Source organism: Netta rufina, assembly GCF_964035555.1.
Source record: "Netta rufina genome assembly, chromosome: 25".
NCBI lineage: Eukaryota > Metazoa > Chordata > Aves > Anseriformes > Anatidae > Netta > Netta rufina.
Window position 1 is genome coordinate 6,118,628 of NC_140149.1, and position 25,605 is coordinate 6,144,232.

The 25,605-nt window shown below is 50.4% G+C and overlaps 1 protein-coding gene across 2 annotated transcripts in view; it reads right to left on the reverse strand.

Annotated features, from left to right (window-relative positions):
* The window catches only part of ZBTB16 (zinc finger and BTB domain containing 16), an 88,079-nt gene that overhangs the window by 27,487 nt on the left and 34,987 nt on the right, over positions 1-25,605 (reverse strand). For both annotated transcript variants that reach the window (XM_084301587.1, XM_084301588.1), the window contains exons 3-4: positions 16,444-16,541; positions 4,478-4,564 (exon numbers count right to left, since the gene is read on the reverse strand). In XM_084301587.1, the coding sequence (XP_084157713.1) occupies positions 4,478-4,564; positions 16,444-16,541 (185 nt within the window). The remainder of the gene's footprint in view (positions 1-4,477; positions 4,565-16,443; positions 16,542-25,605) is intronic.

A 25,605-nucleotide genomic window follows, 5' to 3' on the forward strand; every position in this document is an offset into this window, starting at 1 on the left:
GATTTTACCTTGCAACTGAAAGAAGGGCTTAATTTTTCCACCGTAAGACAGCTGCTCTTTGACAGCGGTCAGTACATGGAAATTTATGCCAAGTTGGCTTAATATTTTGCATTGTCTTTCAGAGGCGCAGTGAAGACAATGAAAAAATGTGAGATAAAGGAAGGTTCTTACACACTAACTGTTCGCCTGGGAAATGGCTCTGTATGTGGGAAAGAAACACAGAGTCCTCCACCTTATCCATACATTTCAGAAAACCTCTCAAGCTTAAGGGTTTTTTTTTCAGAAAAACAGTGACTGTAGGTTGGCTTTTTGCAGACAGGTGCTGCACCCTCTGCTAAACGCTGCGTTTCTGAACAAAACAAGTCCATTTGGTAGGCCAGTACCAAATGAGCCCTCTGCAATGATTATTTTTTGAGCTTCTCTCTACAAAACTTCTAAACCATCCTTGAAGCCATCCATCCCAGCATCCACCAAAAAGGGCAATTTTTTTTTTTCTGGGAAAGTGTGAAGGTCTTTCACAAAGTTTGCCAAGCAACCTGCTGCTAAGGACGAAAGGAGGACGCTCGAAAACCTTTTCTGGGAGATGTCGTTATTTGGAAAACGAGTTAATTATAGCAACTGTATTGGAGGAATGTTTCTTATGCCACAGGCAGCGCTACTTGAGAGCCGCCCAACAACAGGAAGCTATTAATTTCAGCGAGTGTGGGCTCCTCTGGCCATAAAGCCCATTTCTGACGTGTAACTGAGCCGCGTGTGTTTACAGCTCGAGGAGGTGATGATAAACCTGCTTAAACCTGGGTCGCCGTGTTCCACCGTGCTAAGTTCTCATGTCACCCTTTGAGCCTTGGCACGCACGCAGGCTGCCTGGCAGCCCGCGGTGGTCCAGCCCCAAGGTTTCCCATCAGACCGACTCTAACCCGCGAGGAATTTTCAAGGTCACCAGTGAAGGCCGCTCACCGCACCGCTCCACCTGGTTTTCAGCAGGGTGGTTTTGGATGTTTTGTCACCCATCCCACCCCACAGTGCTTGGGGCAGGGCTGTGGAGCCCCACCGGCCACATGGAGATGTCTCCCCAGGAACACGCGATGCTCGGCAGTGCTGAACGGCTGAAATGCTCAGGGCCACCTCCTTTGGGCTGGCCACTGCCCCAGCAGACCCCTGGTCCAGACATGGACTCGCAGGCACAGCACAGGAGGCATGAACCAAACTCGATCCCTCGCTCTGCTGGCTGCTCCCTTGTGAGAGTCGCTCTCCTCGCTAACCTGCAGCGCATACAGTTGCTAAAAAGATTATGATTTGTACGGTCCAGCCTCAAGTAGCATGACTTTGAATATGGAGGGCAATCACTTTAAAATTTATTACCTGCTGCTTGGCCAGCAAAGTTTCCAGATCAAATGACGTGCTGAGCCTATTCCTGCTCAGTGACGCAGCAATTTATATTACTGATCGGTCATTAAAACCTCTGGCACAAAACCGTTCATGTTTTGCATGCCAACATAGTGTCCACGCATCGAATTTCAACCTCTGAGTATAAATGCAGCCATTAATGGCATTTATCAGTTTTTTTTCAGCATTGGAAGACTAGCTTGTACTAATTTAAACTGTTCCTAATATAGCACGGAGAAGAGGGGGCTCTTCACTCTGGTTTTGTTTTTAGGAGCTACTCAAAGACTCCACCTGGGACTGCCTGATGCGAGTCCCTCAGCGTCCCATAACAAAACCAGTCTGGGAAAGGCAGCATTTACAATATGTATTTGTCACCAGGTATCAGGCATAAAGAGTTCCTTGTGCTTACCAAGGGCTGATCACATCTAAACCAAAGAGCTGGAAAGCTCAATAAAAGAAACACGGCAAAAGCCAACTGTTGATAGCTCTTTGGAAAGGACTGGCATTTTCCTTGCAGAGGGAGCAGTCAAATTACCTCGCATTTTCTGCACTATGGTTTCCTACATGCATATTTTAATGCTAAGCAAAAAGTGCAATAGGCTTTAGTGAATCAGTGCCCTGTGTCTACGTCTCCCTGGAAGAAGAGCTTGGGCTACCTCACTCTTACAAATCACAGGAGCTAAGACAATGCTGTAATGCTAACTCCTCTGTTTATTAGCCTGGCATATTACACGGTGGTTTGCAGGAGTGACTCACGGTGCACTGATGGTTCTTTATTTGTCTGAACACCGTGTGCTAGTGACAAGCGCTGCCGGCTCAACTCCTGACGGTGGGGTAGCAGATGGGGTTCTGCTCCTGCACAGACAGATTGGTTGGAGCCAGCAGTACTGCATGTGAAAAACAGGCAATTTACTAACAATGTGACCAAAGCCCACGGTCAACATAGGAGAGCTTGCAACAACAACGAGAGGAAAGCTGGAGGCGCCTGGCAGCCAGACCTCCAAGCACCCCACCAGGGAAGCGGCGCAGTTAATGGCACGAGCCCCTGCCAGAGTGCAGCTGACGATGGCTTGGCCACGGCAAGCACCCGGCTACATGTGAGCATCAGGGGGAGAGGTTTGTGCACGTCTGAGCTCCGTGCTGGGAAAGGGACGGGGGAGCCTGTGCAGCGTGGCTGCAGGCAGGCATCCCCTGTCCCGCGGGACCTGCTCTCATGCCCCCCTCTCAGCATCTCCTCCTGGCAAGGAGCAGCTGCGTGCCTGCTCGTGCTGAACCGCCCAGCACCCAGCAGATACTTGATGCATGGACCTCAAGGCAGCAAGAAGGAACCTCCACAGAGCACCAGATACAGTGCAATTATTTGTATAAATGCTTTGAAAACAGGAACAGCCCTGTCAGTGTAGGCTGGGATTCTCAAACAATTTATAACGCATCACTCTTAGGCTCCTGAGAATCAAAACACTCTCGACAACATTATTTATCCCTTGGAAAGCTTCTCTTAAAATCTGAAATGGTGGCCAAGCGCCATCACGCTGGTCAAATTCAGTAAAAGTTTGCTGAGTATTACACCTGAGTTTTAGAGCTGTGTTTACAACATCAGGTCTTTCATCAAGAGAGCAACAAACCAATCGCCTGGAAGGTGGTGAGGAAATTACAGAGGTCTTGGAGTCACTGGCTTGAACACGCAGAGCGAGCAGGCCGGTACCCAGAAGACGGGTGCAGAGGGATTTAGCAATTCCTGCAGCATGGGAGCTTGCCAGCAGCAATTATTTCAAACCCTCGGCTCTTGGGTCTGGCTCAAGGGCAGTGCTGTCCCCAGCCATGCTCCCAGCACCCCACACTTCTCCCACTTTGCTTTTTGTTGATGGAAATAAAGCTGGGAGAGCTGCGTGCTGTGAGTGCCTCCCACAAGCATCCCTGCGGTGGTGGCAGCACCTCTGAGCTGCCTGAGCACACCAAAGTCCTGCTGGAGACGTGTCCCCACCATCCTGCACCACCCTTTCCAAAGAGGAGAAGCCTTGATGGGTGACTCTGAATCCTGCCCAGTCTTTTGGTGCACAGGGCTTCAGAAAACAAGGGTGGCCATTCAGCAGTACAAAGACACTCAGAGTTTAATCACGGGAGCAGGTTGTGCCACTCCTTTCATCAGTATCACCCAGAAAACCATCAGGGGAGGTTTCCCTTTCAAACACCACACACAAATTTTAACACAAATACAGATATACTTCAAAGAAGGTCAGCCAAAAAAATATTACCTCAATAAAAATAATTTAAAGATATAAATGGACCTGGGCAGGTCAGAAGCAAGAACTGCAAAGGGTTAATTTCTCAGTTTGGCAAAAACTTACAAAGGAAGCCAAAATATTTATGTCAGAACTGTGTTTGGTAACAAGGCACTTAGTCAAAGTTTTGTTTCCCAAGCAGTTTGAAACACAGAGCAGTGAGACCAGCACGAAAGACACCTGACGTGGGCAGGCAGCAGAGCGATGCCCTCCTCAGAGCACAGTGACACCAAAAACTGCCTCATCCCACCTGCCTCCAATGCACCTTTATCACTATGTGACCATGGAAATTCAGCCTAACTTTGAGCAGCCCTGAAACAAAAGGTTGAGTGCTCTCTTTTAGCAAGGATCACTGTTTAGGAACAGAATAGGACAAGACCAAATGGAGAGGGTCAACCTCAGCTTGCTCCCTTCTCTGCCATCGGATCCAATAAAAAAAAGCTCCTTTCATGTAATTTTGTTTTATGTTTTGAGTCTGCAGTCAGAGCTGTGAGTTTGGACACAGACAGGAGATGCTTTGCTGGAGTCATTCTGCATGGAATTGAGAGGAAAGGACACGTAAGTGGCAGATCAAGCAAGGAACACTGCCGTGCTCTTGCTTTGCTGCTTTCCCAGGGGCAGGGTGGTGGGACACGGGATCAGTTCCTCCCTCAGACATAAGAGCTGCCTGGGGGAGAAGTAACGGGGCCTGGAAAAGGACTCCAGGAAAGCCTCGCTGCCCTAGGTGGGAGGCAGCACGCACACTGCTTCCTCCTGCACTGTTTGTTTGGAGAAGGAGTTAAGCAAAAAAAAAAGAAAAGTCAACATACCAGTATGTGTCTGCCTGTGTGTCTCCAGGGCATCTTCTTTTGAGAACTGTGCACCGCACTGATCACAGACAAACGCTTTGGCACCCGCTAGAAAGACAAAGGAGAAAACGAGCATTACTCAGATGGCACGCACAGCCAGGGTTGCAGATCAACCAGCAGAAACTGAGGCTAGGAAAATCACCGTGGAAAAAGGTATTGCAGGGCCCTGCTGACTCTGCCAGCATCCTCCCCGCCAGGGCAGCTCCCCACCACGGGGCTCTGGGCAGGCACAGCCAAGCACCCCCAGCACTGAAGCCATTCACGGGGACAGGGCTGGCGCAAGCCATGCTGGCTGGAAGAGGTCGGCAGCAAATATCCAAAATCAAAACTCCTTCTCACCAGCATCCAATAAGAGGATTTACCCAGTCCTGTAGAGAAAATACAATTCTCACAGAACCAATACAAGCGAGCAGCATGAAAGTGGTATGAAGAGCACTCCTCTAGGAACACATGTATTTTTAAAGCCATTCACTTCATAAAACACAGAATCTGTTCAATAGAGGGACTTAATATTTTATAGCCCACACATGGCAGCAAAAAGTAGCTGCCCTTCTCAGTCCCATTGTTTTGCTATTTCCAAATAACAACATAACACACAAATATACTATTGACGTTGCGCTGCGCTTTCATTTTCAGCAGTTGCTCGCCAAGAAGAAATTAAATATTTGTTTTCAAAAAATCATTAAACATCAATGAGTTTCATTAGAGTTGTAACTGATCTAATTTGAATCGGTTTCCTGCCCCTTCCTATTGTAGCAGTTGTTACCAGTATCAGAGGATGAGAGGAAAGAGAAGGCAGAACCATCTGATAAGAAACGTGGCAGAAACAACACAATTTAGTGAGAAGCACAGATACTTCTTTGACTGAGAGAGAGATGTGGTATTCAGGGGAATTCTTAGAAAATCACTATCAACATGTGCCGCGTGTGGCGGGTCAGAGGCGCTAGTTAGAACAAGGAAAAAAAACAGGATGTCTAACAGCAGATAAGTAACTTCCAGATAAAACTAGATTAACAATGCGTACTATCTCCGGCGCTTACGCTGCCAGGACAAAGCTGTGAGTGCATTTGTTAGATTTTGAAGCTCGATTCAGCTGTTGCGAGAACCTACGCGTGGACCAGAGCACGAGGAGCAGCCTTCGAGGTGGCAGGAAGGGGAAGAAGCGGAGAGCTGCGCCCCGGGTCCCCCCACATCGCGGCCCAGAACCGAGCCCCTGACTCCTCCCTGCATGTGGATGTGCAGTGGTGAAACAAAAGGAGACACGGAGAGAGACGGAGGTATCACGAGATCCATTAACAAGAGAATTCCTTCGCCTTTAAATTGTCTTAGTAACGGCTGGCTCACAGGCAGAAATATTTGGCAGCAGTGAAATTAAAAGTGATAAATTTTCTCGCCAAGCTTTGATCGATAATAGAGGTCTCATCTGTTAATCAATAAGACAGTCTGCCTGTTTACTGTGCATATGTTGTTCTCTGCTGCCTTCGCTATGATGTCAAGTTTGCATTCAAAACAACTCAAGTGTGCATAAACCACATGGCTGTTCGCAAAAAAATAAATAAGAAGGTGCATTTCCGTGACAGCACGGGGCGACCGCGGCCCCGCTCCCACGTGCTGGGGGATGTGTGGTGACCGGGCACCCACACCCCACTGCAGGGAACCCCAATGCCAGCTGCCCCCTCCTTTTGCCAAAGGATGGTTTTAATAACGAGCAGGGCTCTATTACCCGCGTAATTGGAGAGGTCACTGCTGCTTGGGAGCCATCACCGGCCGTCATGCCAGAGCCAGCTCAGGATGTTTTGTTCCTGGATCAGTGACCCATGAGGCCAGCGGGACCCTGCAACGCTTTTGTTTTTTAATTTCAGTTTTCCTCAGAAGTGTGGGCTGTGCACGACACCCAGGGCCACATGCCTGGGAGGGCGCAGGGCTGGAAGGAAACATGGGACCAGCGCTCCCATGTCCTCCCCAGCCAAACCGTGCATGGGGATGAGGATGCAGCACCTCTGGGATGCAGCAGCCTGGTTGCTGCCCGAGTGTCCAGCCCTGAAATCCCCACTGGTAAACGATGGGGACTCAGAAGCACACAGAAAGTTTCAAAACCTCATTGCTGAGCCGGTGACCTCAGCCCCCACCAGCCCAGATGCCTGCAGCCTGGCCGATGGGGCAGCCAAGCACCCCGCAGGGCTACATACACGCAGCAAGAAGGGGAAGCTGGGCAGAGCCTGCCCCAGCAGCAGGAGAGGCGCAGTCGTATGGGACCACGGGCTCTGCATGCGGGGCAGCCTGCCCGGACACCCACGGGACCCTGATCAATAGGGCCGTGGCCGCCTGCCCCTCCCCAGCAGCTTCCCGGCGCAGATGATGTACAGCAGGCAGTTGCCAAGGCAATGACTCTCCATCGCCACTTTAAGCTCTCCGAGACCCACTGCTGTGAAGCATAATCCATAAGGTTACATCAACCTGATGCAGCAACAAGTTTTCCCCATGTCGAGCAGCTGAACCAGCCGCAGGTGCACCGGCACCGATCCTGCTGCGACGCACCCCGCAGGGCACCGGGGCCGGGGCTGTGCCGAGCGGGGTTTTGGCTTTGCCCTACCCTCCCCATGCAGGGCCAGGACGTCGTGGGCACTGCTCCTGCTGCAGCAGAGCCACCGTGGGGACAGCCCAGAGCGGTCCCTGTCTCCAACGTGATGCTGTTAGTGCGGGGACACCGGCCCCATGCAGAGGCAAAGCTGGGCAGGGGGGTCCTGGGCTGGGTGCTCGTGCAGGTGGGGGCGAGCTGGGGAGGTGCCCGGAGAGCAGAAACAGCCCTGAGAGATGCGAAGCAATGAACCACGAGGCGCTTGCCAGCAGCTGACCGGGGGGTGGGGAGGGCAGGGGGACAGAAAAATTCCTTGAGATTTTAAAATAAACAGGGTGAATGTTCTGATGAGATATGCATGCTTGGTTACATAAGGAAGTACAGAGTGTACCAAAACAGCATACCCAAAAAAAGCATAAGCTGTCAGAACAATAAGTACAGACATGGGGCATTTTACAACAGGCTATGCTGTACAGTTTTATTTACAGTACCTCTTATCAGTCAGGGAACAGCACGCTGCCTGCCAATTTCCAAAGGCCAGGACTGTGTGTTCTTTCACTCAAGTAGATGTGTACTCCAGGCAGGGAATTTTTTTTAATCAACAAAACAAAAACTGATCCTGAGCCAGAATTCCTGTAATGTACACACGCTCAGAGGAGAGGAGGAGGAGAGAGTACGGCGATTGAATATGTAAATAGTTCAAGGTTAATTTTACTATGTGAGTCACCAGGAAAAATGTCATCCAACATCTGAGCTTATTATAACAGGGCTTAGAAAAAACAGTTAGATGTTTGTTAGAGGGAGCATGACATATTTGAAAGCAGTACATCAAGAGGCTGTGTCAGGGCTTTTTTTTTGTTGTTGTTGTTGGCTTTTTTTCTCCCTCTCCTCCCCCCCTCTTTTTAATAACACCCATAGAAACTATTAGTCTATTAAAATGTAAACAGAAGTTTGGGGAGAGTATTTTTAGCAAGTGGCTTGTATTGCCTACAGTACATGGATATCTTCAGATGATCTTCCCAACGGGATGGGACTTAACGTGCTGCCAAGTATCAGCTGTGTTTCGGAGCATGCCTTGTAATTGGCACACAAGTCTCCGCCGTACATTTATATCTGTACGAGCAAATTTATAGCTCCTGCCTAATAAAGGTCTTTGCAGCAAAAGGCTGGCGTAAACACGCGAGGAGCAGCTCACTCACCACCGCACGGCTCGGCACGGAGCAGGGAAGCAGCCAACAGGCGCTTTTGGAGCTTTTTCGGCCCTTCTTGTCCTGGCTGGACAGGTTTTTCCTCCCCGTGGGGCTAAGCCTGCTCGTGCCGTGACATGGGGATGAATGATGCTTACTTTAATGACACAGCATGAATGATGTGCTCAGCTTCTCGGAAATTAGATCCCTGAAACGGCAACCTCGAGAGCTCCTTGCCAGCCCCCTCTCCCCACCAGGGTGGATGCGGCGCCCAGGGCTCGCAAGCCCAGCTTGGGGCTGTTCCCCCAGCTCTGGGCTTTGCCCCACATCCATCACCCACCGGCCAGCCACAGATGCCATGTATGCAGCACTGCTCTTCGACCCCTTTTTCTGCAGCTTTTTCCCCCAAAAGCCCCAGGCTGCACGTCTACCCTAGCACCAGAACCAGGCAGCATGCCCTGGCCGTGCTGAGCCCGTGGGCACCCTACCTGCTGTGCCAAGGGCACACAGAAGCCGCCGACCCCAGCCCTCGCTATTTTTAATCCATTTAAAAGAAAGAATAGCTTCTTTCAGACTCCCCTGGGCATTTACCCTGCGAAATGTGGAGACAATTGATCAACTGCCAGCTGTCTGGCTCAACTTTTCCTGTGGAATACAGCAAACTGCAAGCCTTGGTGCTGGGCTGCATCTCCTGTGCCTCAAAGGCTCGTCCCGGTGAGGCAATGCCCCAGGATGGCTCTAAGCTGTCAGGAAAAGGCTCGGTGGACCTGAAAACAGAGCTGTTCTATTTTTAGTCACTATCAACCCTCATAATACTTCCCAACGCCCATTCAGTTTAATTACTTTATTGAGGACAAGAAGTAGGCTCTCCAGTTTTAACGCCTGTGATGTTAGGAAGTAGTAAAATGTTCTAACTGGTTAAAAATGACACTCGTCCGCTTGCCTTTGGTGTTCCCAAGACCGTAATTGTGGCCCGGGCAGCAGGTCTGAAGCTGCTGGGCCGCTCCGAAGCTTTGATTTCCCCCTCCTGTACCGTAATTGAGGTGTTGCGTTACAACAAGTGCAGCGGTGACGTTTCCAGAGTCAGGGAAAAACAAACAGAGAGGGACAGACCGGTGTCCCCGCCGCAGCCGGCCCTCACCCCGTCCTCCCACTGGCTGCCTCATGCTGCGGAGAGGGTTGTGTGAGGGGCTGGGGGTGCCCCGTTCCCACCCCGTTTTCGGGCACAATCCCTCCACCTCCGAGCACCCCCAGCGAGCCCTTGCTAGGTACTCAGCTACCTACACAAACCTGCCTCTTCTCCGACGGCAGACAAGCCATGCCTCATTAACCTTCCAAACTAATTTTACAATTTACTAAACCACTGTTTTCCTGTGCCCATTTAACCGTCCCTGACTGTGATAAACTTTTATGGGGCTGGTGGCCAAGAGAAAGACGAAAGGAGGCTGAGGCAATGGGGAGAACGACTTCAAAAATACAAATGGCAACCCACACACTTCCCAAAAACAGAAGGAAGGGGAAAAAGAGGAGGAGGCATGAATACCCTCCCAAGGGGAATGAGCTGGAGCTGTGCCCTGCGGATGCCCCAGCCTCTCCGGGGAGAGGTGACGGGCATGGAGCCCTTGCAGGACAGCGCCTGCTGCCCCATGGGGACTGGGTGGGCATGACAAGACGCAGCATTGCCCACAGCCCCACAGTTCTGCCCAGCAGCACAACGCACTCACCCAAAAAGCATGGTGTGGCCAAAGGATGGGCACAAAGCGGCTCAACCCAAGCAACCACATCACTACTGTTTTGAGGTAGAAAACGGGAAAAGAAATATTTGCCTGCACTGCATCTCCAGGAGGGTCGTCAGACAGGACTGGCACACTGACACGAACCCTTAGACCCTTCCCAACTGTAACATCTATAACGTGTGGTCTGAAGTGACAACCCCGCCAGTATGATACAGAATTTATTCTGGTCCCCTCCCCCAAGCAAAAGGGATTAATAAAAATTTGGGATTATATATTATTAAAATGCTGTAATTGGCAAGAAGGTGGAGAGAGGGAAAAATATGGATTAAAAAAAGTGCCAAGTAAATTTATGCACTGTCGTCGCTTTACTACCTAATTAATTCAGTAATTTCAAAAACAATTTTATTTATGTTCCATTTACCACATCAAAAGTGCAAAGAAAAAAAACCACAGTGATGCTAAAATAATACCTCAAGGCATCTATTTTTAATCAGTAAAAAAATAAATAAATAAAAAATCCAAGCCCTGGTTTCTATACAATCTCTCTTGGGCAGACCACCAACTCTAAGAGAGAGAAAACAGCCGAGCCCTCTGTGAGTGCCTTCCTGGCTGCCGAAAACAGAGCTTGTCAAAAAAAAACAAATCCATAATGGCCTGAGGCTCCTCTCCAATCTATTTTCTGCTCAGCTGGTTTTAAATGAAGTTATTATGAGTCATTAAAACACCCGCAAGCCTGTGGAAGTCAGCCAATTACAATTTTAAATTTAGCCTGTTCTCTACCCCATTCTCTTGTTTTCTTCTTTTGCCCACATAAAGCTGCTTTTTTATTATTATTATTATTATTTCCCTTCTCCCCTATTTCACTCAAGTGGAAGAGACAGTTATGAAAATCTCTAGTACTTTCCACTAAAAAAATAAAAGGCATCCAAGAAGGGCCAAAAAAGATCAAGCTGCAAACCAAGCTTGGATTTAGAGAGATGCGAAAGGGTTTTCTTTTCATTCCTTTTTTTCTTTTTTTTTTTTTTTTTTTTAAAGTGCCATAAAAATGCAATAATTGAATATGAGAAAAAAAAAAAAAAAAGGAAAAGGTGCAGGTTTTAAAAGGTAAAGACAGTCTTCTAAACTGAGCCTGGATGCACGGATGGCAGCCCCAGCACCGGAGGACAAGCTCCTCTCAGTGCTGCGTCTCCCGGTGATGCTCTGTGCTACCGGGGTGTGGGGGCAGCCCATGGGGTGATGCTGCTGCCTGCCCCCTCCCCACATTGGGGCTGGCTTCCCCCCTGGGGAGGCTGCTGGCGGCACCACGCCACTTCGCGCTGCTGACCTAATGGGGAAATAGTAGGCAGCAGCGCACCAGGAAGGTTTATCCCCAGGATAAAACCTGAGTATTTTCCATGTTTTTTTTTCCAGCTAGCCAGCAAAGAGCAACAAAAGGTGCCCAAGAGCACCCAGGGGTGCTCTGGAAGGATGCTCAGCCACCACAGCTCTTCCTTTGCAGATGCCTCCGAGCTGCAGGGCAGTGCTCTCCTTCCCAAAGCGCAGGGGTGAAAGGGATGGTGTGGCAACCCCAGCGTGGCAGCGAAGGGATGAACCAAAGCTGAACTCTGGGGTTTCTCATTTTGGCACCCAAGCCTTTGGCTCCGGGGGCTGGAGGAGAGGTGGCAGCAGTTGCACCACGTCCACGTTGGGCAGGACGGGGTGAAGGCTGTCCTCCACCAGGGACTTTGCCCGAGTGCTTCTGCGCCACATCACCGACCGAGCCAGCTGCCCGTGGTGGGTGAAGGACGCCCATGGCCACCCGCACCCTGCTGCCCCTGGCACTGCCCAACGCCACCAGCAGCCAGCCCCAAGGGGAAGGTTCCCTGGCAGCATCCCCTTCGCATGCCTCCCAAAAGCAGAGGGGGAGCTGGGCTGTGGAGGAAGGGCTGCACGAGAGGTGGGGAGAGTTGCCACCAACGTCATCACCCAAACTTCATCAGCCAGCTCCGCAAATCCAAACGCTGCTCGGGGACAAGGGGAGAAGGAAGGGGGAGAAAGGGATATTTTCAGGTTTAAAAAAATAATAATAATTTCAGCTGAGCAACAATAAAGAAAGGTTATTACATAATTTCCACTTTTCCTCCACCCTTAAAGTAATGTTCTATCTGACAGCCTCCACTCAGAGGGGAAAAAATGACAAATCCAATCCAAAATTCAACAGCCTGTGTTCTGTTCAGAAAGCACACAGTGTACTATACAGCCCATAAAACTCCAAACAGCCTCCAGACACTTCTGCAATCGTCCTCCATCAAAACACTTTGTCTTGCATACAAAAATAAGATACAGTGCTGAACGGAATACGAAATCAGCCCATTACAGTACAGGGAGGCTGCTACTTAGCAACAAGGGGGCTTTAAAGCCGCGATGCTCTACAGGAAACAAAATCTGTCAAGCCTGTTGGGCAAATGATAAACATTAGCAGTATTAAAAAACACAAAAGCCATGTAAATGGATCGTGCGCGGCGCAGGGAGGGATGGGCAGGCGCAGTCTCGGGGCAGGGGGCTGCTCGCCAGCTCGCCCCCAGCCTGTGGGGAGAGGTCTCAGCCCGTCCTCCCCGCGGAGAGGGGCCGGGGGGGCTCCATCCCCATGACCTACAGTGAACTTTCCTAACTTTCCCATCTAGCATGCACGCCGAGAAACCTGGAAGCAAACGGGCTGCACTGCGATGATCACATATATTTAGCAGTATTAATGTAGACAGATGTGCGTAAGATTTATTTGCTACAGAGAGCACTATGGTGTAATGGGTCCTGGCATCGCTCTCCGCATAATGCTTAGCAGAACACCTTAAATAACAAAGAGCAGCCAAAAGTGGGGAGAGAGGAGAAGCAGTGACGGGTGAAAAATAAATATATTTTATCAGGTAAGGGGGGAAAAATAAGCTGGCTCTGAATCAGCAGCCGGGTCTAGGAAGTGAGCCAAAACAGGAGCTAAAAAGCAAACCATATTCTTCTGGTCTCAGCTTAGACTCTTGAGGCAGAAAGGATTGGGGGGAGAGGGGGGAGGGAATGTATTTTTCATCAGCCAGTGTATAATTTATAAACAGCATTAAACAGTTTTTGTTTTCTTTCTTCCTCTCTCCTGTGTGTGCGGGTTGGCCGGCAGTCAAGCCTGCATTAATTTCTGCTGTGGGTACAGTGTGTTCTTGGATGCACATCTGCGGATGATCATAAACGCAGGAATGCTGGCAGAACATCCAGACCTGCCGGCAGGCCGCTGACATCACTCGGGGACCAAGCGCGGGACGGCAGCCAGGGGGGGGGCGGGAAAAATCCCCAAAGAGGCTCAGCGCTTCCCTTTCTGCTCCCTCTTACATCCAGCGCCGTGAACAATGCCCGCGGCCGTGGGGAGGGAGGAGCGAGGCACCGCGGTGAACTCTCTCCTCCATCTCTGATAAAACATCCTCCAGCGCTCGGTGCTTCGTCGGGAGGTAACCACCAAACGCGAAGGGGAAGGGAAGTTTATGTTCGCTACAGGGATACGCAGCGGGGGAACCAGCAGCAGCACCAGACATGGCAGGATGAAGCCCATCCTCCGAAAGCACGCACCTTGCTCCCAGCCAGGTGCCCCGCTGCTTCCTCACCCCGCACCACCACTCCCTGAGCACCCGGCATCCTGCTCCTCGGTGGGGATGGGACCACACGCTGCTCCCAGCACCTCGCACCGAGGTTTGCAGCACTGCATCAACCCCAGGGCTGCTCCTCCACGGCCTCACAGCTCTCAGAAACCTTGGCCGTGCCACCAGCTGCAGCCCAGCCAAGGCAACGAGGCACAAGGGCAGGGGCACGCTGCCCGAGGCGGGCATTTCGCGAAGGCACCGTCCCTTCGCCAGCCCACCCAGCCACTGCTGTGCCCGGTGCTTCTCCTCCTTGGCGGCGTGGCTCCAGGTTGTCCCCCACGCCAGGCTGCCAAAGCTTGCACAATGCCCGAGCGTTTCGAAAGCTGCGTGTGAGCTGGGCAGGCAGCTCCAGGGCAGCGTCGGCGGCACCTCGGTTTGCTGCAGAAGGGCACACGCTGCTGCCCACGCACTGCACCTCTCCAGCACGCATGGCCTTGCCCAGATTTGTCCCCATTTACAGTCTGGAGAAGGGGAAGCCCATGGCATCCATCTCCAAGGCACAGATTCCTGACCATAAGCATAGGCAAAGCAAGCAGGAGGAAAGGAGTAAATCCCCCCAAGCTGGGATTTTCTCATCTCACTTTCCCTGACAATGAATTTTTCTAGGAAAGGAAGCGCTCTGTCATTCTTCTAATGTAATCTTTAAAGTTTTTGCAGGCACATCTCAGCTAGGAGTGGGCAGTGTTAATGTAGCTGCACCACACATACACCAATACTTTGCACTTCATTAAGGGTAAGCCTACACTGAAATGTAAACATTTGGTGGAATATTTATCATGCACCTGAAAGCTGCTGAGATAACACTGCCGAATAACCTCAGCGCTACATCAAGCACCACAAAACCCCCATTGGGCTGGCTTGGACATTTATAAGGATTATAATTACTAGCTCCACCTGTATAATATTCACTTATTTCCCATTTCACCATTTTTTTGGCAGGTTGTATTTCGGAAGAAGCAAAGTGGTCAGTAGTCACGAGGATAAAACTTGCAAGTCCCTGTTTGGGTTCTTTCAGTTTTGCCTTCTTGTGCTGGAGCATTGGAGCTTGAGAAGAAGGTCATCGCTTCTCCAGTCCCACTCGAGGAAGAGCTTGTTCAGAAAGCCAAAATCAGAGAACTGGGATGACCGAGCAGCCATCCAGCTCTGGCAGCTGAGGTTTGAAAGCCAGCAGCACCACTCCTGAAGGCAGCCACCCCATGCAGCAGGATGCACGGGCAGGACCCGTGCACCCCCTGCCCTGCCTCAGAGGGGTGATGGGGACCTGATCCCTACTTGGTTCATTAGCTTAAGCACACCTTTTATCATCAGGTATCACTCAGAAACACTTGGTTAGTTAAGTTTTAAATGCAAACTGCAATTACATTCAACGTTTACCACCTCCGGCATTTAAGGCCTTTGGAGAGGGGAACAGGGGGCGAGGGGGCAGCAACCCATCCCGGTGCGCCCGTGGTCACGGCAATCTCCTAATTAAATCATCAGATTGCGCACGAGGCAAACGGACTTGAGATCGCGGCGTCGGCATGCCGGGCGCTGAAAACAAGCCTTGGCGCTGCCGACCCTGCACAGCCTCGCTTCATCCCGGCCGGGGGGAGGCGAGGGGAGAGGTGCAAAGGTCTCATGCTTTAATAAATAACAGCGCTGGAATCCGCCGGGGCTGTTTTCGAGTGCAGGGAGAGCTCACCCTGCCCCCCCCCCCACCCCGCCCTTGCCAGATTAGAGAAAAAATTAATCCTGCGCGATGACAAACTTGGCTCGGCGTGCACTGTACATACTGTACCCACAAGGCTGGCGGCTGGCCAGGGACGGGCTGCGAGCCAAAGCGACAGTAACAAACACAAGCCGCGCACGCCAGAGCTGCGGGGAGGAGGGGGACGCCCGCTCCGCGCCCGGCACCACGAGGCTCCGGACCCACTGGCACCCCGGTCACTGGCTGGAGCCCACACCCTGTGGGTCTGGCCCCCAAAAAGCAGCGAGGCAGCCCCAGAGGGTGGGCAGCGTGCTTCCCCAGGAGGCGATGAGCTGAGCACCCACGCTGCCACGCACGGGCTGCAGGGAGCAGCATCCCTGGGGAGCCACCCTGCCCGCACAGCTTCATAGCAGGACCGGCTGCCCTCAGTGATTGCCCTTTCAGTAGGGGAGCAATCCCCCCAACATTTCAGCAAACAGGTCCAGTGGCTGCCTGTGGTGTTTTTTTTCTCGTTAATTAAAAAAAAAACCTAGCTGTACATGGGGCTGCATGACCAAGAGGAACGTTAGGCTACATTGACTTGCAGAACACAAGCCTCCTCACTAGCGCAGCCTTCCAACCTTCCTATATCTATTTAATTAAAGGGCCCGCATAATTTGAACCCGATAGTTAGATTCATTAGACAAAGAATACCTAATTCTGCAATGGTTTTGCTAATGAAACCGTGCTGGGCGCCTGCACGCAAGGAGCTGAGGTGCAGGCACTGCCCGCGGTGCGGGACCTCTGGCAGCGGCGCAGAGCAACAAGCGGTACGTGAAGTTTGTTATTCCAAGCTGCCTAGCCTGGAAAATATTTCCCCAATTAAAGAACTGAAAACAAACTTTAAAAACAAAGTTTAAAAAAAATAATACACCTCATGTTATGGGCACCGGACTGGAAGTTTGCAATTTGCTGCTCTGAAGAGGATGGAGCCTCCTCCAGACAAGATGCGCAAGCCAGGTGGCTAGAGCATATTTTGGTAGGCACAAGTGGGCACTCTCTGTGCCTCCCCCCACCCCCAGCACCCCAAATCCAACCCACCTGAGTGAGCCAGTAAGTGCATTCGCAGCCGCAAGCTGTCCAGGAACCGCTTCCCGCACAACTCGCATCCGTACGTCTTCATACCGCTGTGCAGCTTCCTAGGGGAAAACAGACGGGTTAGTCCTCCTGTGTGCGGGGAGAGGGGAGGGCACGAGGGGGGAATTTACTCCAAATGTTAACACCAAGAACCTGCTGAATATTTCCTGAAATCCACACGTTATCTGTGAATTTTCTCGTTAGCTTGCTGGGAACACAGACTGCAGGAGCGCGTGCCCGGCATGACAGGGGGGCTGTAAGGAGGCCAGCACTCTGGGGGCATCCCACTGGGGGCGTCCCACTGGGGTCCCCACAGCATCACCACTGGGTGCTGGCCTCCAGGATGGGAGTGGAACCCCCTAAGCCTCCATCTCCAGGCCTGAGCCACTCTGCGTGTGGGTGGGCACGCAGGGTGCTGCGGGCAGAAGCCCGGCAGAAATCAGTTCTAATTTACAAAGTGCTTTAGGAAAGGTCCTGATGGGAGCTCCTGTTTGAGTTTCCAGGATTGATTAGGTGAGCTTCTCCTGTTTAATATTTCTCATCGTTATTACAGGTGGATTCTTTTAATAAATTCAATAAATCTGAAATTATGATAGCGTATGCTGTATTAATTTAATCTACTGAGAGAAATTAAAATGAACTACTCAAATATATTCAAGAAGGGCAAGTTTACTGCTAACATGCTAAAAAAAAAAACCCAAACCATGAAACCAGACATAGCTCAGTACCAAGAACTGGAGTCTGCTCAAAGGTGCTAACCCAGCCTCTGACGTGGCAGGGGCTGCCGCAGGTGAAGTTGCATTTCTCCGTTTCTGTTCACTCAACTAATTCAGCCTCCAGCTTGGTCATTCAAAGAAAAAAAACAACAGGGAGCTGAAAGCCCAGGCAAGCCTTTTGTTGTTGTTTTTTCCCCTCTCCAGCATAAAAAAACATTGCTGCAGAAGATGTCTATGAGCTCTGCATGGCCATGGGATACACACTGATGAGGAATCAGCCCCTTGTATTCGTTAGTCATTCTTGGTGTTGACACTAAACATTTTTCAGTGAACTTCTTACTATGCATCAAGCCCTTTACAAAATTGGAGCTTTGCTCCAAAAACATTCCTAGAGGTTGTTTGTATGCATTTTTAATTAAATCCCAACTTCTATCCAAATTCAGCCTGACACAAATCACAAGTGAAAAATTAATCATCAGCTAGTGAGCAGGAAACATGCCTCTCACCATTTCCTGGCACCGCAGCGTATAAAATAAAACCCGCCTAGGCTGAATTGCACAACTGTGTGTCGAAAAGGGCCAGGGCAAATCGCACGTCCCAGATCACACGAAGGCGCACGTGGTTCAGGCGTCGTGCCCGTGTGTCTGTCCGCGGGCAGAGGAGGTGCTGGAGCAGCGACGGCTTCGTTCTGCCCAGGACTGAGCCTGCCCTCCCACACCCGCTCTCGGGCACCCAAGGGTGTTGGGCACCACTCCCATGCAGCACAGCAGGGCTGAGGATGGGTGCCCGCTGCGGCCCCTCTCGGGCACTTTGGGGTTCCCCCATCACTCCCCTTGCAGCCCCGGGCACGCGAATTGAGGGCAGCGGATGCTGCTTGGCCGCAGGAGCCAGCACCCGCGCTGCTTTCTTTTCTTTGCTGTGAAGACATTTATTCTGCTTTTGGGTAGCAAACAACCCGCAGCAAATTGGAGCACGCCATCAAACGAAACAACACGTAACAGGCGGTGTTTGCACGGAGCTGGACAGAAGCACTGTCCGTGTTGGACTACAACAAACAAACCAACAGGACGACCACGTTCCTGGGGCCGTTGCTGAAATCCTGGCATGATGCAGTGCCTACAGTGGTCCTGCAAGTGCTGCTGGCCAGGAGAAGCCATCCTGTCCTGGCTGTCCTGTCCCATCCCAGCCCCGCTCCCCAGGCACCTGCCCGTGCCTCCCCGCAGCGTCCCAGTGCTCAACGCAGCAGCAAGGTCCAAGCACATGGGGAAACACCACGCAGAGCCCCTTGAGTTGATTATTTGATGATGTCAGCTGCTGCTGAATATATGCTTTTACAAACCAACAAGCTCTGCAACTGACAGAAGCATTAAAACAAAAAAAAAAGGAAAAAAATAAAGAAATAACTAATGCTTCCAGCCAAGTTTACTGACTTTTGCCGAAGGGACACACCTCATTTAACATGAACTCTTCATACTGATGGCAGGGAAGAGTTTGCGATAGCAGAAGCATGTGCAAAGTTTCAAAATCAGGTTCTGTAAACAGAGAAGCATTTGTATGTGTTTAAGAAGTCACACACCAAATAGCTACATGCCGACCTCTGATCAAATCCACCATTTACCATCACTTTGCAATAAGACAAGTATATTTTTATTGTGTTGTTGCCAAAGACAAAACAGAAATGGTCTTGTGCAAGCCAAGACACTGATTGCTGAAGGCAACCCTGCTCTGGTGCTCGGCCCTGAGCAGCACCCGCTCTGCACAGCCAAGGAAGAGGCAGCTTTGCCTTTACCTGTGTGCTGAGAGTATGCTCGTGCACGGAGCTGTAAGGGTTTCACTCATGGCCAAAGACATTTATGAAAGATTTGGGATGGATTTTTTCCCCCTCCTTTTTGCTTGCTCAAAGAACTCAATCATTTCATTTGCACAAAGAATGAAACTCCTTTGCACTTCTCAATGCAAAATGATTGCATCTAAATATTTGTCAACATTACAGATGCTTAATCTGTTAAGACGACCAAAAGAAATTAAATATCTTAAAGTGCCACTCTTAGCAAGATTTTTTTTTTCATATCAAATTAGGACAATTTCATTAATTCAGCTCACAAATTAATGAAAAGCATGTGACTAAACACTCCAGACAGAGACCTGAAAAGGGCTTTCCGTGCCTGCACCAGGAAAGAAAGCTGCCTGCCCAGGACTTGTTTCAAGACAATGCAGCAGCGTGATGCACTCTGCAAAAAGTCATTTACCATCACAGATGAACGCTTCAGGTAAGGTGCAGAGAGTCAGCCCCATGTTCTGCCCTGTAAATAAGCTCTGTATGATGTTAAACTGCACCATTTGAAATGCTGGCCTGCAGAAAGAAACCCTGTCAAGTTCTGCACTGAGCAAACACTCGGGGAGAAAAAGAAGATGCAAAAAGCAAAAGAGCAAGTTTATTTAAACTCTTGACTTTGCTGTATAATATAATTATTAATCAAGCTTGTCCTGAATTCACTGTGTCATAGCAGAGGATTAAGAGTCATGCACGAATTCAGGCCAAGGCGGTTTAGAATCCAAAGGATTTATCTGCCTTGCAAAAATAAATAAAACACAAGCCTCCTGACAGATTTCTACTGCCAAGAAGTCAGCTAAATAAGTGACAATCTTCTAATTTTGCATTTTTAATTATGGACATGCCTGTCACACTTCTGTAGCTCAGGCTGAGCTGAGTTCTGCACCTAAAGCAAGGTTTAAACCACTTCGTCAGGAAGAGCACAGCATCTTCGCCAAAAATTACGGCACTCGCCTCTTGGAGGCTAGAACGCATTTTCAGTGAATTAAAATGTAATTGGTTAATTAGTTCAAGTAAAACTTTTTCTTTAAAGTGAATGTTAAGAAATGCATTGCTCTGGTTTTGAATTATTACTATTTTTTTTGGGTCAAGCAATCCTGAGAATAAGACCACTCATCTCTGAAAACAAAATATTATATCTAATCACACTGACTGCATTCAAGCATTTTCTTTTGAGGAGGCAACGGCCCTTTTCTGCTGTGGATCCTCCTCTTCTGGATGTTTCTCTACAAGCAAAGACAAACTGCACCTGGCAGTGATGAATCCCACTACCTGCTGCCCTGGGGGACTGCATCCATCCCCCCAGCTCCCTGTCCCCTGGGCACACAGGGCCAGACCTGCCACCAGCCCTGGGCTGTCCCCCTCTGCCACCAGCTCTGCTCGTGCCCAACGTCTGCAGGGGCAACACCGGTGTGCAGGCAAAGGGGATGTTTTCTGTTGAACGCTGTGGGAGAACTGCTTATCTTCAAGGCACACAAAAGAGGAAAAAAAAATCTTTTTTTTTTTTTTTTGGCCAAAAATAACATTTCCTTCTTGTTTTCTGGAAGGAGCGTCGAGATCGGAGGAGCTGAGCGTGTGCTGAGCTGGGCAGGAGGAGCACTCTGGAGGCACCACACTCAGTGCAGAGCCTCGAGCTGGGGGGACGTGGGACAAGCAGGAAGGGGTGGCAGGACAGCAGAGCCACTCACGTGCCCGACGTTCTGCCCAGAGAGAGCAGGATCTCGCCAGGGCATCACTTTGTCCCTGTGAAGGTGCCAAGAGGCTTCCTGTGGGTGCTCCCTGCCTCAGGGGGGTGGGCAGCTTCCTTCCCTGCCTCGCACGCCCTACAAAACTCACCGCCCCACCCCGGCTCTGCTATGAATCCCTATCAGTCAGCTGAACGCAGGTCACCTTTAAACCACGAGGCAGGGATCTGTTCTCACCCACATAACCATGGGACGGCGCCTGATGCCAACCTCAGTCCTCCAACAGGGCTCGCAGATAAGACTTCCCCTCTACCTCCTCCAGCAAAAGGACAGAAATGGGGAAAAACACCAGAGCAGGGTGCCACAGACAACAAAAGAGCCTATTAATCTTACGGGTGCCATGGCTCCCAGAAATCTGCATCTGCCATCAAACTTTGGCGTTGGTATTTCCAGTAGTTACATAACCTGCTTATTGTTTTAAAGCGCTCAAGTTCTCACCGAGTAATTTATTTTCAATATCTCTATCAACAAATTTCAGCAGGAACAAAAGTTTTTCATTTGGCGTCTGCTTATAGGACGATCTTATCGCTCACAATCTTATACAGTCTCTTTCAACAAGGTCTTAAAGCGCTTTATCTGCTAGGTTCCTGGTAGCAAAATATGATTGAAATGTTCTATTTATGTTCACTGGATTAAGGAGATGTTGCAAAACTGCACAAAACCTGGCAGATGTAAGCAAGGTATTACAGCTGCTCAGGCTGTTAAGATCTGAGGGGAAAGATCAATATGTGTTTGTGCAGTTTTACTAAAGTTGTGCCTTTAAAAAGGGAGGAAAAAAAAGTGTGTTAAAGTACATCGCTTCTCAGCGATGTTTCCCAAATTCAAGTACAAAAAGATAAAACCACACTTTCTTATTGATGCTGAAATTATACTCCATATATTTCCAAGCATATTAACCAAGAGGATGCTCATGGGATTTAAAGCGTTGACAATCAGAAAAGTGCCTTTTCCTTTTTCTTTCAGTGGCAGAAGACCCACGTGGCTGGGGGACACAGTACCTCCAGCCAAAGGCAAGCTCGTGCTGCAGCACACAGTGAGCCCACCCTGACTCCTCAGACTGCTGTGGGGAAACGGGGCTGTGCGGGGAAATGAAGGCTGGGAGGAAGAGCTCGTTACCGAACACCTGCCCTAGCAGGGAAATATTTCAAAGCTTTTTTTTTTTTTTTTTTTTAAGATAATTTTCCTCTTAAACTACTGTTCGACAAATTGCTGGATGCACACTTCAGTACGAAGCCAGCTGCAGCTTCCAGGTCGTGCGATGCTGCTCGTGGATGCGTTGGCACCTGGCAAGAGCTCTCCGTGTGCTGCCCCAGCTGGGTGCAAGGGAGCAGAAAGGAGTTTGCAGGAGGCAGCAGGGGCTGGACCAGGCTTCCCTGGCGTGCAGCCGCGTGCCGAGGGGCAGCGAGACCCCCGCCCGAGCGAGCACCAGGGAGCACGGCCAAACAAAAGCCGGGACGCAGGCAGGCCTCTCGCAAGCTGTAGGCAATTAAAAAGGCCCGTAAATGCCCCGCAAAAAGCACTTCAAAGAGACAGTAATTCCAGGCTCAGCCAGTTGAGACCGCGCAGTGTAAAAATTATGAGTTTTCCCGACGGGGTGCTTTGTGTGAAAAGGCCAGGGCTGGTGGCAAGCGCCTCTGCCCGCTCCGAGGGGCTGCGGGGACGGTGGCACGGCTGGGGTGCAGGGGCACCTGGTGCTGCGTCCCCCCATGGTTCCCATCCTGCCACGACAGCAGTGATCCTGGGGGAGAGGCTGGCATCAGGGACGATGCTCCCACATCTCTAAGCAGCTCCCAAAGATCTGTTGGGGGGATTTTAGCACCCCTCTCCAGCCCTGCCGCGTGCCAGGTGCTCAGCACACGCCTGCTCTCCTGCCCACCACGCGCCCCAGGGCGCTGAGGGGCGTAGAAAACACCACCAGCAGCAAGAGGCCTCTTGCTGTTTTCATTTAATGAGTTTCTCTTCCCTGCCCGCCCCCCCTCCCCTTCTCAAGAGGAGCAGAAATGACACCCCCCTCCCCCAGAAGCCAAACCTGGGGAAACCTCTCCCCATGCACCACGACCTCCTCCCCACCACGGCACTTCCCATTCAAAGCAAGATGCATGGATTTTGGACATTTGATTACTTTTAAGTATATATTTTTCCCTCAAATAGACTGAATACAATGGTTAGGAAATTTGACAGAAAACTATTCTGAGCCATTTATTGCCTTAATACGCACCTTTGTCCAACAGGCAGTTTTGACAAGAGCGATAAATTCCAAATTTATGTCAACAGAGCATATGTTGAACACCTCATTTCTGAGCTAAAGCGGCATGCTGCCCCATAAATCACAGTTCTGTTTGAAATGAAAGTAGATTACAGGCCTGTGTTATTGAGCAGTTAGAGCTATAGTCATATAAATCAGAACTTTTAACTCTAGGCGATCCGTTGTGCAATTAACTAAAGGGTACTTTGTCATTTCAAGGCTTGTGCACAGACTTGGCAGGACGCACGGCTACCAGGGAAAGGCAGGGAAAAAAAAGAAAAGAAAGAAAGAAAAAAAAAGCCTCGTTGGCAAAGAAAGGCTTTAACAGCACAGAGTTTTGCTAAATACCTGTTGAAATAGTTAACTCTGAAACAGAGAACAAAAAAAAACCAGACCTAGCTCTGGGCCAGCATCACCAGCCTCAGCAGCTGATGCACAGCCACTGCCTCCGACCGGCACCCCCTGCTCCCAGGGTCACCCCCACGATGGAAATTAGCACCCGTGGCGTGGCAGCACCTTGCATCGGCCGTCACATCCACAGCCCTGGCGCGGGCTCGCTGTACGCGCTGCCGAGTGCCAGGAAACGTTGCTGGAGCCCAGCTAATAAATAAAGGCGAGCTGACATCCACAACAAGGTTAAGCACTCGCTTCCCATGCTGCAGAGTGCAGAGCGGGGCTGTGCGAGGAAGCCTCACCCCAGCCCGCTGTCAGCAGGAGGCATTACCCCAGTGGCCATGCATCTTCTCTGATATTTAAGGATTAGCGGCTGGTGGACGTTTGTGCATAGACCTTTTTCTCATGCTCATCCCAGCCTTTCCATGAGGAAGGGCAGCGTAACACAGGGGCAAAACCCCTCTTTTTGGGTCTTTCTGATTGCAGGGTGAAGGGAAGCTGATGCAGCACCCATCCCAGCACTGCCTGCACCCGAAGTCTTCCCCAGCCAAGCCCCTGGCCGGCTCAGTCAGGGGACTGATTGCTCCAGCAACCTTGACAGCATCCCTCTGCAATGAAAAGCTGCATCAGTTTCCTTCATCCCGGCCGCTGCAAAGGTCAGGCGGTGACAATAACTTCTCAGCAATAAACACAGCGACACGCGCGTGCGCTCCAGAGGAGCAGGTCTGCTGTCGTGCCCAGCAGTGGAGGGCAGAAACAAGCAGAAAATGGGGAAAAATGGGAAGATGGTAGCACAAGCCCGCTTCTCACTACAGTTGCACCAGGCTATAGGGCTAAGCAAAACAGGCACACGTTCCTGTGTGCATATCCACTGATGTGGCACCTAGCCCACTGAAAAATCAAATGGACTCTACAGGTTGCCATTAAAAAAACATTCAGTAATGATCATATGAATGGCGCTTTCAGTCGGAAAGACTGAGTTGAGACGACCACATTTACGAAGTTTCTGGCCATGCCCACAGCACAAAAACACAGCATTTGAGGCATGGGAGGCTGGGCAGGCACCAGCACTTACACAGGAGGTGCTGCCCAGGTGGGAATGCATGGCTCTGCACTGCTGCAGTGCAGGCTGCCATCAGGAGAGCAAACCCAAAGGCCTGCAGAGGTTTGCAGATCACTCCCCCATCCGCCCTAGACCGCATTTTGGCAGCCAGTTAAAACACAAAAGGGAAATCAGAAGGCAAGCATAACATGCATGAAATCTCGGAGTCCTGATACATTAAAAGCAAGATGAAAATATGCATTGAGACACTAAGAAAAAAAAGAAAAAAGGCACAGAAATAAAACTATCCTTCCAAATTTCACAGCATGTCTGCTTGTATCTCCTTGTGCTTTGCCTGTGCAACAGTCAGAGATCCTTGTACCGCACCTGAAGCAGCACTGAACTTCACCACCCCCGGGTATTTTCCAGGGAGCCTTTTGGCTTTTCAGAGCAGGTGCTGGGCAGAGCCACCCGTGTCGGTGCTGGGGCACAGCAGCAGCAAGTAGTGCACCCCGGCAGCATCACCAGACCCTGTGGAGCTCAGGGCATGGGGGGCTGAGCACTGCACTGCACGTGTCGGCACCGTGAGAGGTGGAGGGGCTGCTGCCATTGCTTGTGAGCTCTGGAAGGTTACCACCCTTATAAGTAGCAGCACTATAAAAAGATTCAGACACTAAGTATTTCCTTTCCTATAAAATATTCATTGCCGTATGTGAGAGCCAAGTAGCAGAAACCTCAAGCATTTCTAACTTTGTACTGCAGTAATAACAGAGTTTTATAGGAACCTTCTGATTTTATTTATATCGGGCTATAAATACGTTGTTCTGTCAGATACGGAACCGTAGGCTGCTGTGTTCCCTTCCCAGTGCATACAACGCGCAGGCATAAAGCACAAGGTGGACAAAATAGGATTGGCGTGGCTTAGCATTTGAAACGTAATCAGGTTAAATAATTCAGAAAAAAAAAAAAAAAAGAAGTTGCCAGTTCCGTAACAGGTTCACTCCGAACGGCTGCACATTCCTTCGCACCGCTCGCCGAGAGCCAGGAGCATAAACAATATCTCCGTGGGGTAGGCTCACTTATCCTAATAACACAAATCACCTGTCAGTGCGGACCTGGGACCGAGCGCCCATCTGAGCGCACAGATTTGC